This window comes from Salmo salar, chromosome 02 (genome assembly GCF_965601325.2).
Source record: "Salmo salar chromosome 02, fSalSal1, whole genome shotgun sequence".
Taxonomy (NCBI): Eukaryota; Metazoa; Chordata; class Actinopteri; order Salmoniformes; family Salmonidae; genus Salmo; species Salmo salar.
In genome coordinates, this window is record NC_138292.1 from 63,992,940 (window position 1) to 64,009,085 (window position 16,146).

The following is a 16,146-nucleotide window of genomic DNA, read 5'->3' on the forward strand; positions in this document are numbered from 1 at the left end:
ACTGTATTCTGGGAGTTTCTGGATGGATGAAGAAATGTTATTAACCCTTTGAGTGTCCATGCCTTCTGTGGGCGTATGGCTGGCAGTGGTAGGAGAGTGTATATGTAGTGTCTGACTTATACACCATTTAGTTAATAACCCCTTGAGTATGTTTTTGAAGTGCTTGACTGAAAACAGTTTTCTGTGTGAGAAAGTATTTACAGAAAGAATCATGCAATTTATGGAGCTATGCCACTTCTTTTGATATTTTTGTAATGACTCAAACTACTTGACCCCTGACCTGTGATTGCCATGCACGACCCAGACCATAACCCCCTTCTCTCAGAGTCAATGACTAGCCAAACCATAAACGCATAAACCAAACCAAGTCAATCCAAGCCAGTCTTTTAACATTTTAAAATGTCTTCTCTTTCTCCCACCTTCCCCCCTATCTCTATCCCCATCTACAGCTGCCCCCCCCCCCCCCCAAAAGACAGAAGATCTTAGAAGATCCAAGATCCTCCACCGACCACCAAGATGGCTAATAAAAAACAGATGACTGAGGATGAGAAGTTCCTCTTCCTGGACAAGGACTTCATCAACAGTCCCATGGCCCAGGCCGACTGGTCAGCCAAGAAGCTGGTGTGGATCCCCTCAGAGAAGAATGGCTTCGAGGCGGCGAGCGTCAAGGAGGAGCACGGGGACGAGTGCTTGGTTGAGCTGGCCGACAATGGGAAGAAGGTGACGGTGAATAAGGACGATATCCAGAAGATGAACCCTCCCAAGTTCAGTAAGGTGGAGGACATGGCCGAGCTCACCTGCCTGAACGAGGCATCGGTGCTGCACAACATCCGGGAGAGGTACTTCTCCGGACTCATCTATGTGAGTTGGACTCTACTTTCACACAGATACATACAGTCATACTTGTACAGTACACACTCTACACAACCTGAGGTAAATGAATTCTGTCCCACTGGGACAGACGTCAATTCAACGTCCATTCCACTTTGGTTCAACTTAATTTCCTTGAAATGACGTGGAAACAATGTTGATTCAACCAGTGTGTGGCCAGTGGGATAGGCCCATCTACATGAGAAGATATGGTCGTAGAAGCACACAGACCCATAAATACTCAGTCTTCACAACCTTAGAAAGAGGTCCTTGCTACCAGCAAAAAGGACTGTGATACACATGACAGTCAAGGGTAATTTCAAACACAGCAATTTAATAAGTGTAGAATAACCATGTTGGCTTATTATCAATAATAAACAGGGTGGTTCGAGCCCTGAATGCTGATTGGTTGACAGCCGTGGTATATTGGCCATATACCATAAACCCCAGAGGTGCCTTATTGCTTAATAATAACCCTGCTCATCCTTGTTTTCTCTCTGCAGACATACTCTGGCCTGTTCTGTGTAGTGGTGAACCCATACAAGATGCTGCCCATCTACTCTGAGAAAATCATTGAGATGTACAAAGGGAAGAAACGCCACGAAGTCCCCCCTCACATCTACTCCATCACTGACAATGCCTACAGAAACATGATGCAAGGTAGGGTCATCGTTCATAGTTACACCTCTTCCTGTTACTGTAGCTTCTTTGTCTGGGAAGGCAGGGCTGGCGTCGATTCAATTGACTGAAAGGGAATGTTTGGAATTTCAGTTTACCTGCTGAATTGACTGAAATGAATGACATTTGATTTGATCCCAACCCTGCTTGAAGGCCATGGTATCTCACCACAGCTATTCTTCCTATCTCGCTAGCTACTATCTTGGGAGAATTAAAAGTGGTTTGCATAATATCAGCTGCTACAAAACAGTGATTGCAACAGTCTTGTGTCAGCTGTCTTTAGGTCAACAAACCAACAAAACAACATTTTCAATAACTCAACGATAGCTAGCTCTTCAATACTCTTCAAAAGGTACAATATTTTATAAACTCAGCAGCAGCTGAACTGCAGTGCAGAATACTGCAGAGATATAATTAAGCAATAAAGCCCGAGGAGGGGTGGTAAATGGCCAATATATCACAAACCCTGAGGTGCCTTATTGCAATTATAAACTGGTTACCAACATAATTAGAGCACTAAAAATAAATGATTTGTCATACCTGTGGTATACGGTCTGATATACCACGGCTGAGCCAATCAGCAATCAGGGCTCGACCCAACCAGTTTATAATGCACATGGGCCATATACCACAAACACCCGAGGTGCCTTATTGCTTAAATATACTGTAGCCTTACACGCTATTTCAATGCCCTCTATGGTCAAAAACCTCTCTTCCTGTAGTATGTGGGCTGTGAAACTGCATAAAAACAATGTGAAAACGGCTTACTTCAATGAAAGTTAATGAACAGAAGCAGAAAAATCCTTTTAGTAGCTCATTCGAAGAGAAGTCTGGACACGAGGTGACAATGGGCTAACTCTGCTTACAGTAAATGCCAGTAAAGGGCTCTTGGCTAGCCCCTACAGTGCTAAGACTGTGAGAAGATAAGAGGCTAATATCCTGATGTGGACAACTCAGCGTTTCCCACAAGGCTTTGTTATGTGGTGCCAGAGGTCAGGGGTCATGCGGACCTAGTTGACCCCAAGGATTTTATAAGAATTCTGGGGGATTTTCAGAGGAGCTTACTGACATCTGGTATTAGAGAGATTGAGGACAGGAAGTCGGAAGACAGTTCCTGTTCGAATCTTCAATAAAATATGCTCTCCATTTTTCCTTTTCTGTCTGTTGCTTTAGGATTAAAGATAAACTATGGAAGTTTTAAGTTGCTAACTTCTGACAATATTTCTGTCCATTTTTAAATGACTCATTTTGGCCCAAAAGCAAAAGTTCCCAGAGACAAACATTTCCGTATTTACCTCTTTGATTCAAGCATTTTGTATAATTTCTTGTAAATTCTAATCAGATTGTGGATATCAGCCCCTTTTATGTTTTAAATTCTACATTTGACATTTTAGCTATAAGTAAATGTTAACAGTTTATTTAAATGATCATCACTTTTGTGACAGTACATGTCAATTATGCGAAGATAAATGACACTATACAACAACATGTTCTCACAAGGGCTTTGTGGTTTTATCACATTTCTACGACTGTGTCTTTTTTACAGCCAGTCACTGTGTTGCTTATCATGCATCAACAAAACTTAGATCTGACTTACTCAAACAAATCAATAACCACACCAAGCAGAAGCAGATAAGGCTGTTGTTCCTCTGCTAAGTTTGTTGGCATACAACGTTCCTTACCAAGTCACTACTTCAGAATGGTTACACTTCACCAGTATTACACCACTGAGCCAAGCTGAGCCAAAACATATTGCACTGGCCTGCTTACTCGTCTATGGTAGTTGTGAAAAGAATGTGACACAAATGTATCTGAGTCAGCACAGTATGGTTCAGGTTGGCACGATGGTCTAAAAAGAGTATTAGTGAACCTAACATTGCAGTCAAAGAGCGGCTAGTCACCTCCTTGGGAAAAAACAACACCATCTCTCCTTTAGACCTCATTTTGACCCTTTTCTGACCAATGGGGTCCTCCCAGAACATGACCTTGGAAGCACATTGTAAATGATGTAAGAACCAACCTTCTCCATTGTTCAAAGTGCTGCAGCATGATGAGAGAAGTTAGAATAAGCCCTGTGATGCTGGCCAATCAGAAACACAATGACCTCACTCCTACTCGAGCTCAAGTTCCCTATTATGTAGTACCGGGTTTAAGTACTGGATACATTTCTAGTCATACATTACAAAGAGGAGAGCAAACACACTGACTTGATTATCCTCTGTTTTTATCAGTCACTCCAACTTCATAAACTTGAAACCCCATGTTTATATCATTTGGATTTAGGTCTTAGATGGACTTTCTTACACTCGTAAGTCACAGGTTAAGCCTGTGTGTGCGTGCAGGATACCGTGCTTGTGTGTGTGCGTTATCTTTGAATTTACACACACACACACACACACACACACACACACACACACACACACACACACACACACACACACACACACACACACCAGATCCCCCTAGGAGCTGCCTGCAGTTCTGTGGGTTCTTGTCAGATAGCATTTGACATTCCAGCTTAGTCAGAAGTAACACATTACTGTGTGTGTGTGTGTGTGAGCGCATATGGGTGTGTGCACGCAGCTCCTAGTGGGATCTGTCAGGTGAACAGGAAACAAGGCAGGTTGAGGTTAAACAAAACCACAACAAGAATGTTAAGCCCTCATTGGATACATTTATGAATTGTGCCACTGACACGTTTATAACTACCTTTGAGTAGAATAACAAATAGTTAATCAATGTTTTTACCAGTGATTTTTTATTTTTTATTTATTTTTTTACTACGTTTTATCTACGTTGGTCTATGATTGTTACTCGATTTGATCTGTTTTGAGAAATATGGAGTAATTTAAACAGCATTTTAAACAGCAGCTAGCTGTAAAGATCTTTTAAGTTGCTAGATGTGTAGGCGTGCTTATATGAAGTGTTTCTTTCCAAAACGCTATATATCCATTTTCAGAAATTTTGGAAAATTTGATTTTATTGTTTAAAGAACTTATGAAAGAGATTTGAGGTTTAGAGTTTTTTTTTTTCACTGTCTAATCATGGCATGGGGTTGTTCAATCACAGACATGTATTTGTTTGAAATCTATCACTTGATGGTTTCATTTCGGAGAGAAAAATAGTCATGTTTTTTGCTAAACTATATTTATCTGCCTCATTCTCAGAGAAATAAGTAGTACTGCTAGGTTTTACAAAGCCAAATGTAACAAATAACTACGTTTTTTTAATTAAAAAAACTGTACAAATGATACATTTTGTGACATCTATCTAAAAATGACTCAATACAGTAATGAGTATGTAAAACATTTACATTGACATTTTAGTCATTTAGCAGATGCTCTTATTCAGAACAACTTAGAGTGCATTCATCTTTGGTGACCCCCCCATATCACAGCCTCCCTCAAAATACACTGAGTATACCAAATATTAGGAACACCTTGGATTCACCTGTCAGTCTATGTCATGGAAAGAGCAGCTGTTCAGTGTATATACACTCAGTGTATAGAGTTTAGCAAAAAACAAACACATTTTAATACACACCTAAAATTGATCAATAAAAATGTCTGAGAACAATAATATTTGAGGGGGCCCAAAGCAAAATGTTGCAAATTTCCTGCAATTCTACTCATTTTGTCATGGTGTGGAGAGAGAAATGTGCAGTTTTACAGCTAATTTCCTGCAATTGTATACAATGTCATAGGGTGGAGATAAATGTTTTTAATATGATATCTGACAGAGAGTGACTAACAAAATCAATAGGGGCCCTCCGGTCGGTAATTCGACCATGATAGCTGCCTAGACTAATTTAACCCCCCCCCAAAATGTTGCTGACATGGGCTGACTGTCAGTGACTGACTGACACAACAACAACAAAAAATGCAGATGCACAACAACATTTCGAAATTGCACCTTGTGTGTTCTACTATTCTAACTCCCAACAGTAAGTTAAGACCCCGACTCAACTTATTTTGTATTTTTTATCAGCGGGCCTACAAAAGCTGCCCATCTCTGGTGTAGTGTATGACTCGTACTTTCTGTTGATATGCTGTATGTGTAGGAATCTACCAACTTAATTGCATGTACACACAGGAAATGTCAGTGTGTGCACACAGCTATGGTGTGTGCATCCAGGGTCGTGAGTAAACATTATGACGATGGATGGTCAATAGCTCGCTGTCTACTCTGTCGCTATATTTAGATTTGAGTGTTGGGAGTTTTTATTGTTAACAGACTGATAGGATTTCCCACGACAGAATAGAGGAGATGACTAATGGTATGGTCCAAACAAACCCTTTAGGGGGGTGTCGCCCTGTCGCCGTGGCGATCTCTCCATGGGTCTACATGTACATTAAGAGGAGCAAGACTGTCAACAACCCTTGCAGTGTCTGATATGGCACCCTATTTCCTACAGTGCATTCGGAAAGTATTCAGACCCCTTGACGTTTTCCAAATTTTGTTACATTACAGCCTTATTCTAAAATGGATTAAATAAATAACAAATCCTCAGCAATCTACACACAATACCCCATACTGACAAAGCGAAAACAGGTTTAGATTTTTTTTGCAAATGTATTAAAAATAAAATACAGAAATACCTTATTTACATAAGTATTCAGACCCTTTGCTATGAGACTCGAAATTGAGCTCCGGTGCATCCTGTTTCCACTGATCATCCTTGAGATGTTTCTACAACTTGATTGGACTCCACCTGTGGTAAATTATATTCATTGGACATGATTTGGAAAGGCACACATCTCTCTATATAAAGTCCCATAGTTGACAGTGGGTGTCAGAGCAAAAAACAAGCCATGAGTTTGTAGGAATTGTCCATAGAGCTCCGAGTTAGGATTGTTTTGAGGCACAGCTCTGGGGAAGCGTACCAAAACATTTCTGCAGCATTGAAGGTCCTCAAGAACAAACTTCTTCCATTCTTAAATGGAAGAAGTTTGGAACCACCAAGACTCTTCCTAGAGTTGGCCGCCTGGCCAAACTGAGCTATGGGGGAGAAGGGTCTTTGTCAGGGAGGTGACCAAGAACCCGATGGTCACTCTGACAGAGTTCCTCTGTGGAGATCGGAGAACCTTCCAGAAGGGCAACCATCTCTGCAGCACTTCCCCAATCTGGCCTTTATGGTAGATTGTCCAGTTGGAAGCCATTCCTTAGTAAAAGGCACATGACAGCCCGCTTGGAGTTTGCCAAAAGGCACCTAAAGGACTCTCGGACCATGAGAAACAAGATTCTACCAAGATTGAACTCTTTGGCCTGAATGCCAGCGGCAGGGACTGGGAGACTAATCAGGATCGAGGGAAAGATGAACGAAGCAAAGTCCAGAGAGACCTCAGACTAGGGCGAAGGTTCACCTTCCAACAGGACAACGACCCTAAGTACACAGCCAGGACAAAGCAAGAGTGGCTTTGGGACACGTCTCTGAATGTCCTTAAGTGGCCCAGCCAGAGCCCGGACTTGAACCTGATCGAACATCTCTGGAGAGACTTGAAAATAGCTGTGCAGCGACGCTCCCCATCCAACCTGACAGAGCTTGAGAGGATCTGCAGAGGAATGGGAGAGACTCCCCAAATACAGGTGTGCTAAGCTTGTAGCATCATACTCAAGAAGACTCGAGGCTGTAATCACTGCCAAAGGTGCTTCAACAACATACTGAGTAAAGAGTCTGCAAAAATGTATAAAAACAGTTTTTGTTTTGTCATTATTTAATCCATTCCGAATGCACTGTATGTAGTGCAGTACTTTTGACCAGACGCAGCCTTGCCTGTCTGCTACATAATAACAGATAATAGTCTTATGGAGTCTACACTTTCTTAAGTGTCTTAACATGGTTATCTACAATCAGAGTCTCTGACAATTCTGTGAAATCTTGGCTCTCATCTCTCCTAGGAATACTCACATTCCTTCACTAAGGCTTAGAAATTTGCCCTGCCTGCTCTTTGAAGTTTGAAGGGAATATAGATGGGAAGTTCTCATGCGATTGGGTTTTGTGTAAAACGTTTCAGCTGGTGAGGATGATTGAAATGTTGTTTTTCCAATGCCATTGTCATAAGGGGAATTTATATTCATCTCTTAAATGTTCTGTATGACGGTGATTTGATGACAGGTCTTGGCTTTATCTCTCTGGTGAACTCGTGATTGGGATGAGACTAGAGTGACCTTGGAATTTTCCCTTTAAACCAATTGTAATTTGGGAGACTCCTTCTCATATCTCTCTCTGTCTGTCTCTCTCTCTTTTTTCTTTCTCTCTCTCTGTATTTTATTTATCTCGCTTTGCACTAGGAAATGGGGTGCCATTTCAGATTGGCCCCTACTCTGTTTGGCGTTTCCCCCTCTCCCAATGCCTCCCGTTCCCCCGTGAGGTTCTACTCCCTGGCTCAGAGTTACATTTGGTGTCAGTGTTGTGTTTGAATCTGTTTTGAGCGTGTTTGGAAATGCTGCACAGCCCTGGATGCCCCTCCTCTCCCTCTCTCCCCTCTGTGCCTTAATTAGGAAGAAAGGGGAACAGACAGCATTTTGCCGTGTGTGGAATGGAACCTAGCCCACTGCCAAGTCACGTCCAAAATGAGGAATAGCATCCTAGCGCTCAGTTCTTTCCAGCCTGAGCAAAGCCATACAGGCTAGCCTGGCTAGTGTAGCCTAGCGTAGCACATGCCCAGTAGGACCAGGGATGGGAATGATGGCCAGTAAGGAGAGATTTCAGTATGAGATTTCGGAGTTACGCTAAATGACAAAACATACGAGCCATGGGCTTTCTATTAGCAGTTAATTAAGGATAATGCACAGGGGGATTAACTAACCCTCTCTGCCGCTCCTTATTTCTTTCACTCTCTCTTTCTTTCTTGCTCTCCTTCTGCCCCCCCCCCCCCCGCTGTTTCACATAGGTCATGTTTAGATTGCACTGGGCTCCAAATACTTTAACTTGATAATTGAACTAATAATATCCAAATGGTCTTTCTTCTTAACAGCATTCCCCAGACTCCAGACACACACAAGCACATACACACCCTGTCTAGCATTTAAAGGGGGATACTGTTTCGTTATATCCCTACATGGACCTTTAGTATTTTCCTAGGATTTGTGACATAGTCTATTTTTAGGATCACATATCAGGAATTGATAGTCATCGTATTGCTTAACACATCAGGTGGACATCTTTGATTTTGGAAAATAAATATTGTCTTTTTTTGTTGTCTTGTTTTCATGTTTTAGGCATGGGAAAGCCCTACCAATTTCTCACTTGAGCAGATGATTAAAGTCATGCCCTGTTTGTACAAAGGTTCAACGCATGGCTGTACAAAGATGTGAACACTTGGTTGATTTCTCTGGAGTAATAAAGCGTATGTTTCATATGATAGGCTGTGGACTGCACTGTACATCGAGACAAGAAACAACAGAACGTCATCATCGCTTATAAGTTATTACTCAGGAGCACCACTACTGAATACATCATATAGGAAGAGTTATAAAAATGAAATACTATCCAAATATATAGGTAGCAGACAAACATACCAATACTGTATATGATTTACACATGTTTAGAAATGATTAATATATATATCATGCTAAAGCAACTTAAAGTAGAGTGAGTATGTTTTTGAATTTGTGGCCCTAGTGGGAATTGAACCCACAAGCACCATGCTCTTACCAGGACCAGAAAAACACAACTTCTTCATTAACCAATCCAATTGTCTTACTATATGGTGTACTGATGTCAGATGCCTGTCTTTATACTGCATATGTGCATGTATGAGCAACCCTATCCTGACATCAGGATTTGTATTTTTTTCTGCAGATCGTGAGGACCAGTCCATTCTTTGCACGTGAGTAAAAAAGTATAACATTTGACACTATCCACTACACTTCACACTATACAGTACGTTTGATCCTAAAATACACCTTGTTGTTTTTTCTCCCCACATTTTTCCTAGACGTCACATGGTTGGATGAGGGGGATGTTGAAGATAGAACAGTAACAGTTATGTAACCAATGGGTTACATAAACACACACTGTGTCCGAAATGGAATCCTATTCCCTATGGGCCCTATGGGCGCTGGTCAAATGTAGTGCACTACATAAGGAATAGGGAGCCATTTCAGACACAGCCACAGTTAAACAAATGAGATACCTCTAACGTCAACATGACCTTTTTCCAGCCTGCTACTGCACTACCCTAACACACTGTGGTCTGCCTGGTGGGAATGAACACTTTGGGGGACAACTATGGTGACATGTCTTATTGGTTTGACAATAAGGATGACAGGAAGTTCAGTGGGTATTTTGGTGAATCTTAGCTGAAATACTCATGTCATACAGATGTAGGATTTTAATTTGAGACAGTTTGCTACAGCTGGAGAATAATCCTGCAGCATCAAGAAATGTGAATTATTATGTGGCAAATAATAAACATTTTTGTAGGGGTTGGTACATTTTTGGTTTATGGCAAATAGTCTGAAATTTCTAAGTGGAAATTACAAACTTTAGAAGTCGTTTGAAAACTCAAATACACTACAAGTTAGCATTTCCTGCTGTGCATGACAATGCTAAGCAACAAAATAGTGATCAAATTAAGATCTTACATCTGGGAACCATTATCCAGGGAGTTGTGGGGTTAGAACACTTCTCTTCTCCTCTCTTTTCTGCTCTCCTTTCTACTCTCCTCTCAGAGAGACAGGAAGTGTGCCCTGTCCTGATTATAAAGACAGATTCGTTTTTGTTTGGGCTCCATTTTGTTTGTTTACTCATTGCAGAGCAATTATTGAGAATCACTCTGGGAGAGAAATAGAATCTCTTGTCTCATTCTAGTTACTATATAGGCTAGGAGTTGTCAGGCCAAAAATTCAGGAACATCTTTGGGCCGTAGTTCTAGGGGTTTTAGCTCGTCAGGTCTACTACACATAACAAAACCCAATAAACTTCAGCACCTCTTGGCATGTTGTTTGTCTCGTGCCTATTTACAGTACTCTACAGTACGTCAGAGCACCTTTCCTGTCAAGCATCCAGTGTACCCAGTAGAGGAAATAGGAGGGTCCCTGTCTAAAGTAGACTGCCCTGGAGCTCCAGGCTCCTTCTATTCTAAACCGATTGATGCCAGGATGCAGCATTCTCTGATCAAATCGACTCACTTCCTGAAGTTTTGCCTGAACAATTTACCAGAGGAGGCTTATTTGGAGAAGTGGGGTTTGTTTGTTGTAGTCAGGGAATGGGAGGTCGGTAATGCAGTAGGGTTGTGGATGGAAGCAGGGATGTTTGGAGCTATAGGGTTTCAAAATTCCAGAAGTGTTCCTAATGTTTCCCCCATGTTTTTCCAAAATCCCTGTTGAAAGATTCCTGGAATCAGTAGGGGGGGAAAAAATCATTTCAAAAATCATCCTCCAACAGGGATTTCAGAAAAACCTGGGAGCTTTTTGATTATTTTTTTTTTGCCTCTAGTTGGGTCAGCTAGGTATAAGCATGCTCTCTATCCATATATAGGAGAAACGTACACTACGGGGAATTCCATGTATGACATGCTCCCTGAGTGTGTATAAAATGAGACTGATGTATTATAAAAACATATGAACCAGGGACTGACTGTGTTGTCGTCATAGTAGACAGGGGTTTGACCTGGTGACGATAGCATTACTTTGTGAAGTATATTGATAAACATGACATAGCACAAGTCATGGCATACATAGTCAACATACAGATGTTGGATCTTAATTTGATCACCCTGGTGCAGGATAATTTTTCTACAATGCAGAAAATGTAAAGGTTGTAGTGTATTTGAGGTTTCAAAAGAGTTCTGAAGTTTGTAATTTACACTTCAAACTTGATTTTCCCATACGAAAATGTATTAACGTCTACAAAAATGTCCATTAATTATAATCCACATAATTCACATTTCCTGTTGCTGCTGGAGTATTTTCCTGCTGTAGCAAACTGTCTCAAATTAAGATCCTACATCTGTATGGCGGCAAACAATGTACTGTACCATCATCTTTTGAAGTCTAGAGATTTTAATTGCATTTGGTATGACAATGTAATAGCATTTATATGACAGCGCTGTTTATAACAGCATTGTGTAGGCTTTGTGACAGACACCTCTTATAAATGGTTAGTTTTGTAAGATGCGTTTCACATAAAAGTGTGAACATGGACAAAACGTGCTAATGGACTGCTGTTAGGGTGTGGTATGTTGACAATAAGATGTTATACACAGACACACACTGCAGTTTCCCATTCCATTGCTGAGTTTCTCCTCACAATCCTTAGTTACAACCAAAATAACAATGCATAGGTAGTAGCCACATAGCTCACTAAATCCTTGCTTGGGGTCTTGACATCTCATTTATATGGGGTCATCTCTTTCTCTTTACAAGAATTAGAGTGTAGTAAGAGACCTAGCATCATTCCCAAAAGTGAACCAAACCTGGGTTCAAATGCTATTCAAACTCTTTCAAATACTTTGAGCGGTTGCTCTATTCTGCCTGGAGTGCCAGATGGGAGGGGGTTGACTTTTTGGGATTATTCTATTATGTCCAATAAGCCAGGCAAGCTCAATCAAGCACAGACAAGGTATTTTAAATTATTTTGAATAGCATTTGAACCCAGGTCTGGAATGAAAATGGCCAAAGCCCAGGATGCTAACCAGCCATTTAGACCAGTGATCCACGGTGGCCACCCTGACCCTGGATGGTTTAAGACAAACTGTGTTAGAAGAGGAATCCCCTCACTTAGATATACAGAATGGGAGGTCTCTGTCTCAGGGCCTATAGGTCTCTCAGAGGATATTTTCAGGGATTATGGAGTTCTGTGTTTTTACAGTGTGTTGAGGCCTGGGTAGTGTTGTTCTAGACCTGGTGTAAGGAGTGACGCTGTAAGTGGTGTGTGAGTTGAGGCCTGTGTGTGTTGATGCACAGAGTTAGTGTAGTGTGATTTTAGGTTTTTGTAAGACAGTTAATGTTGGGCCTGATGTGAGTCTTGGTCTGTTGTATTTCGGTGAGGTATGAATGTTATGACAGAATTTTATGATAACATTCATAATGAATGTAGGTCTTCGTAGGAGTGTAGTGTGAATCAGACCTGATGTACAGTATATGCTGTAGTATGAGGTTACGACCTTGTATAGTGTGAGATGAGGTCCTGTGGATGAGGTACAGATGTAGGATCTTAATTTGATCACACTTTTATTGTTAAGAATTTTCCTGCACCTCAGGAAAGACGGATGAGCTTTGTGATTTACATAAATTCACTGAAAACTTGCACTAACACACGGTTATATTAACAGTGTTGCACTTTTCATGTAGTCTACTATTGGCCAGCTAATAGCCTAACCACTGATCAAGCAACATTATGGACTAAACGTTAAAATTATTATTTTGCTATGACAATATACGTCAAATTAAGATCTTACATCTTTATGGTGGATACTGGATAGATTCCTGCCGGCCCAGTCGGCCCCATGACAGACAGCCTCTGGTGGATCTTACGAACACCTCTCCTTTTATGGAGTTGTTAGAGCCAGCTGGACTCTAGGCTGGGATCATTCAGACAGCAGCATTGCGGTTGGCGTCTCCAGCATCTAGAGATCAAAGGCCAATAAACTACTCTCCCTCATCCTTCTGTAGTTTCCTACCTCTGTTAAATATGTCCAATACCCACCCTTGGCCTTCTGGTTTAGAAGTGTAGGATATGTCTTATACATTTGTTCCCTGCCTTAGTCTTCCTTAAGCCTCAAATACACTGGATTAGAAATGCTGTTTTACTTGATCTGTCTTCAGTGTAGATGGGTCTTTTCAGGTTATCAGACTTTTCATTGGACCCCCTGGTCTGGTAGTGGGGCAGTCCGACCCTTTAGTTTCCTTTCATCATGGTATAAAGCAGTAGGTAGGGCCAATCATTTGGTAGAGGCACACAGGAAGAGGTTGGATGGCATTACATTACTTTGGACAATGACAATAACATTGCGCTTGGGTGTTGATGTTGTTATTTCACTCAGTCACTCAAGTGGTTCGCGGTTTAATTAAAGTGAGTTATTGAACTGTGAACAACCTGTCAGTTCTGTTTTCTCTCTCTCTCTCGCTCACCCTCTGTTTTTCTTTCTTTCTTTCACTCTCTCCCTCTGCCCCCCCACTCCTCTCTCTTTCTGTTCCCCTCTCACACCCACCCTCTCTCTGTTTCTCTCTCTCTCTAACCCGTGTCTCCTGCTCTCCAGTGGGGAGTCTGGTGCGGGTAAGACAGAGAACACCAAGAAGGTCATCCAGTATCTGGCTCTAGTGGCCTCTTCTCACAAAGGCAAGAAGGACACCAGTGCTGTAAGTATACTGCAAACTACAACGTTTTTTTTGTATCGTTTTTGCCATTGTGACGTCAATGACAAGTGGCTATTGTGTGTCAAAAGTGGGGACCTCCCCAAGCCGGTTTCTATGCTCTAAGGGAGACTTGGCCAATGTGTGAGGAAACTGCCCCGTTGAATGATAATTCTGTACCGCAATTTCCTCCAAATAGACACAGCCAGGAGCATTTGTCCACGTGAGTAAAAAAAAGGGAATGACCCAAGTGTGTTTTGCGTGTGGTGGTGTATGCGTGTTTTCTCCTAGAAATAAGGATTGCATGCGAGAGTGGCTCACTGACAGGTCTTTTGTAGTAAAAAAATATATTTCTGACAAGATCCCCCTCCTATCAAGTTCCCCATCTCCTTTGTTGTTGAGCTCAAAATAATACATTTAAAATGTACAATAACATGAGCAATATCATCCCATATCCCCATTGTGTAACAGTGTGCTCATAACTTCCTGATATTACCAGTTATGGACCTCACAACTACAAACTGCATGATAGTGATTTTTTTTAATTAACATGCAGCCCTCTCATCCAAATACAAAATGGTAGATAATGTCAGATGATTTACTTTATATTCCCCCTGAGTTTGGTTGTTATTGTTATGTCGTCCATGGTTTTCCAAAAACACTTTCACTGCCTGGGGTTGGAGCCCGGCATTGAAACGGTTAACCACCACCACAGATCAACAGAGCACAGTGTGAGCATGTCCATCTACCTTTTTCCTGTCTATCAAACGACATCATATCCTGTCACCGAACCCCCCTACCTCATCCCCTAATCCTAACATCCACCACCTGCCATTTTGTCCTGTGGGCGTTGTGGCGGCGTCTTGCTCCTCCGTAGCGTTACACAGTAGTTGTTCTACCACTTTTGATGATTTGCACCAGTGTGGAATTTTTCAGACACCATGTGACCTACACGTGACCTTGTGATCTCTGACCTTTGACCTTTTCATCACAACAGCCAGCTCGCTCTCTCTTCGCCCCTGATTTAAAAAATAAATAAAATAAAAATAAAATAAAAAATACATGCATTTTCGGACAGCTCTCTACTGTCAGAATCATGCCTGAGTGAGATTCAAATAGTTGGGGGTACGGGGAGGGGAGGGGAGTAATAGTCATCATTGTACAGCAATGAAGGGATTAACTTCCAGGTCAAGGGTCAAAAGATGTGTTTTTCTTTGTCATTACCCCTCAAGACCTTCAGGAGATGCAGTGAAGCCCAATCATAATTTCATTGTCCAGCCTTCTCTACTACCCACTGGGCACACACTGGTTGAATCAACGCTGTTTCCACGTCATTTCAGTTAAATTACATTGAACCAACGTGGAATAGACGTTGAATTGACGCCTGTGCCCAGTGGGTACTTAGTATGAAGCAATGTATCGGCCATGCATTCTAAGTAGTATGCTAGTGTGGAGATTAGAATGTAATACATTTTTTAGAAGCCTACCACCAGCAGTGAACTTAATACGCCTGCTTTAGAACTAGAATGTGTCTCTCTCTTCTCCTTCCTCCTCTCCTCCTTTATCTCTCCATTTCAACAGCATATTAATGACTGATCCTTCCTGTCATCTGTCATTTCCCCTCGCTGTTTCTTTCTCTTTGCTTTTCTGTCTCTTTTCTCTCTCTCTCTCTTAGTGGCTGTCTGAAGCGAGCAGGGCCTTCTTTTCCCTGCTGAAATGTAAAGTATCTGGTTGCTACTCTCTTTTCACTCAAGTACCAGTAACTTATTCTGTTTTAAAATCCATTAACTTGGGTGAGGTTTATCTTTATCTTACTGGGAATTTGTCAATAAGGAGATTTGGCTGATGTGTTCTCATCAAATAGTTTTCTCATAGATCCAGATCTGAAAGGCATGTGACAGACACCTCTGAACTACAGTTAAATCATTTACCTCATTTACATTCATTTGCTCTGTGGTTTTGCACAACATTGTCCTGGTTTCAACTCTCCAGTCTAAAAACACTCATTAAAAAAACAGGTGTCAGGACCACAACAAGCTATCATTCTCGGCTAGTCAAGATGGGAGAGTTTAAGCCATCCACTGCTCCCCCTAAGCCAGAGGAGCATTAAGTATGTGGGTGTTTGTGTACACGTGCACATTTCCGTGTGTGTGTTTGACAGAGGTATGCCTGCCTCTGACCCAGCCAGTAAGCTAACGCAGGCCCTTTGATCAAACTGCATATTATCAGATCTGTACAAAGCCTAGAGAAATGCAAAATATTTGATTTCTAGGAAGCACCTTTCTATAGAAATAACAA

The 16,146-nt window shown here is 41.5% G+C and overlaps 1 protein-coding gene across 3 annotated transcripts in view; it reads left to right on the forward strand.

Annotated features, from left to right (window-relative positions):
- Positions 1-449: 449 nt before the first annotated feature.
- Positions 450-16,146, forward strand: part of LOC106589071 (myosin-11) — a 34,733-nt gene continuing 19,036 nt past the window's right edge. For 2 of the 3 annotated variants that reach the window (XM_014178763.3, XM_014178751.3), the window contains exons 1-5: positions 450-861; positions 1,374-1,530; positions 9,353-9,380; positions 13,755-13,854; positions 14,048-14,071. In XM_014178763.3, the coding sequence (XP_014034238.3) occupies positions 517-861; positions 1,374-1,530; positions 9,353-9,380; positions 13,755-13,854; positions 14,048-14,071 (654 nt within the window). In that variant the 5' untranslated portion in view covers positions 450-516. The remainder of the gene's footprint in view (positions 862-1,373; positions 1,531-9,352; positions 9,381-13,754; positions 13,855-14,047; positions 14,072-16,146) is intronic. The other variant, XM_014178755.3, reaches the window with a different exon arrangement.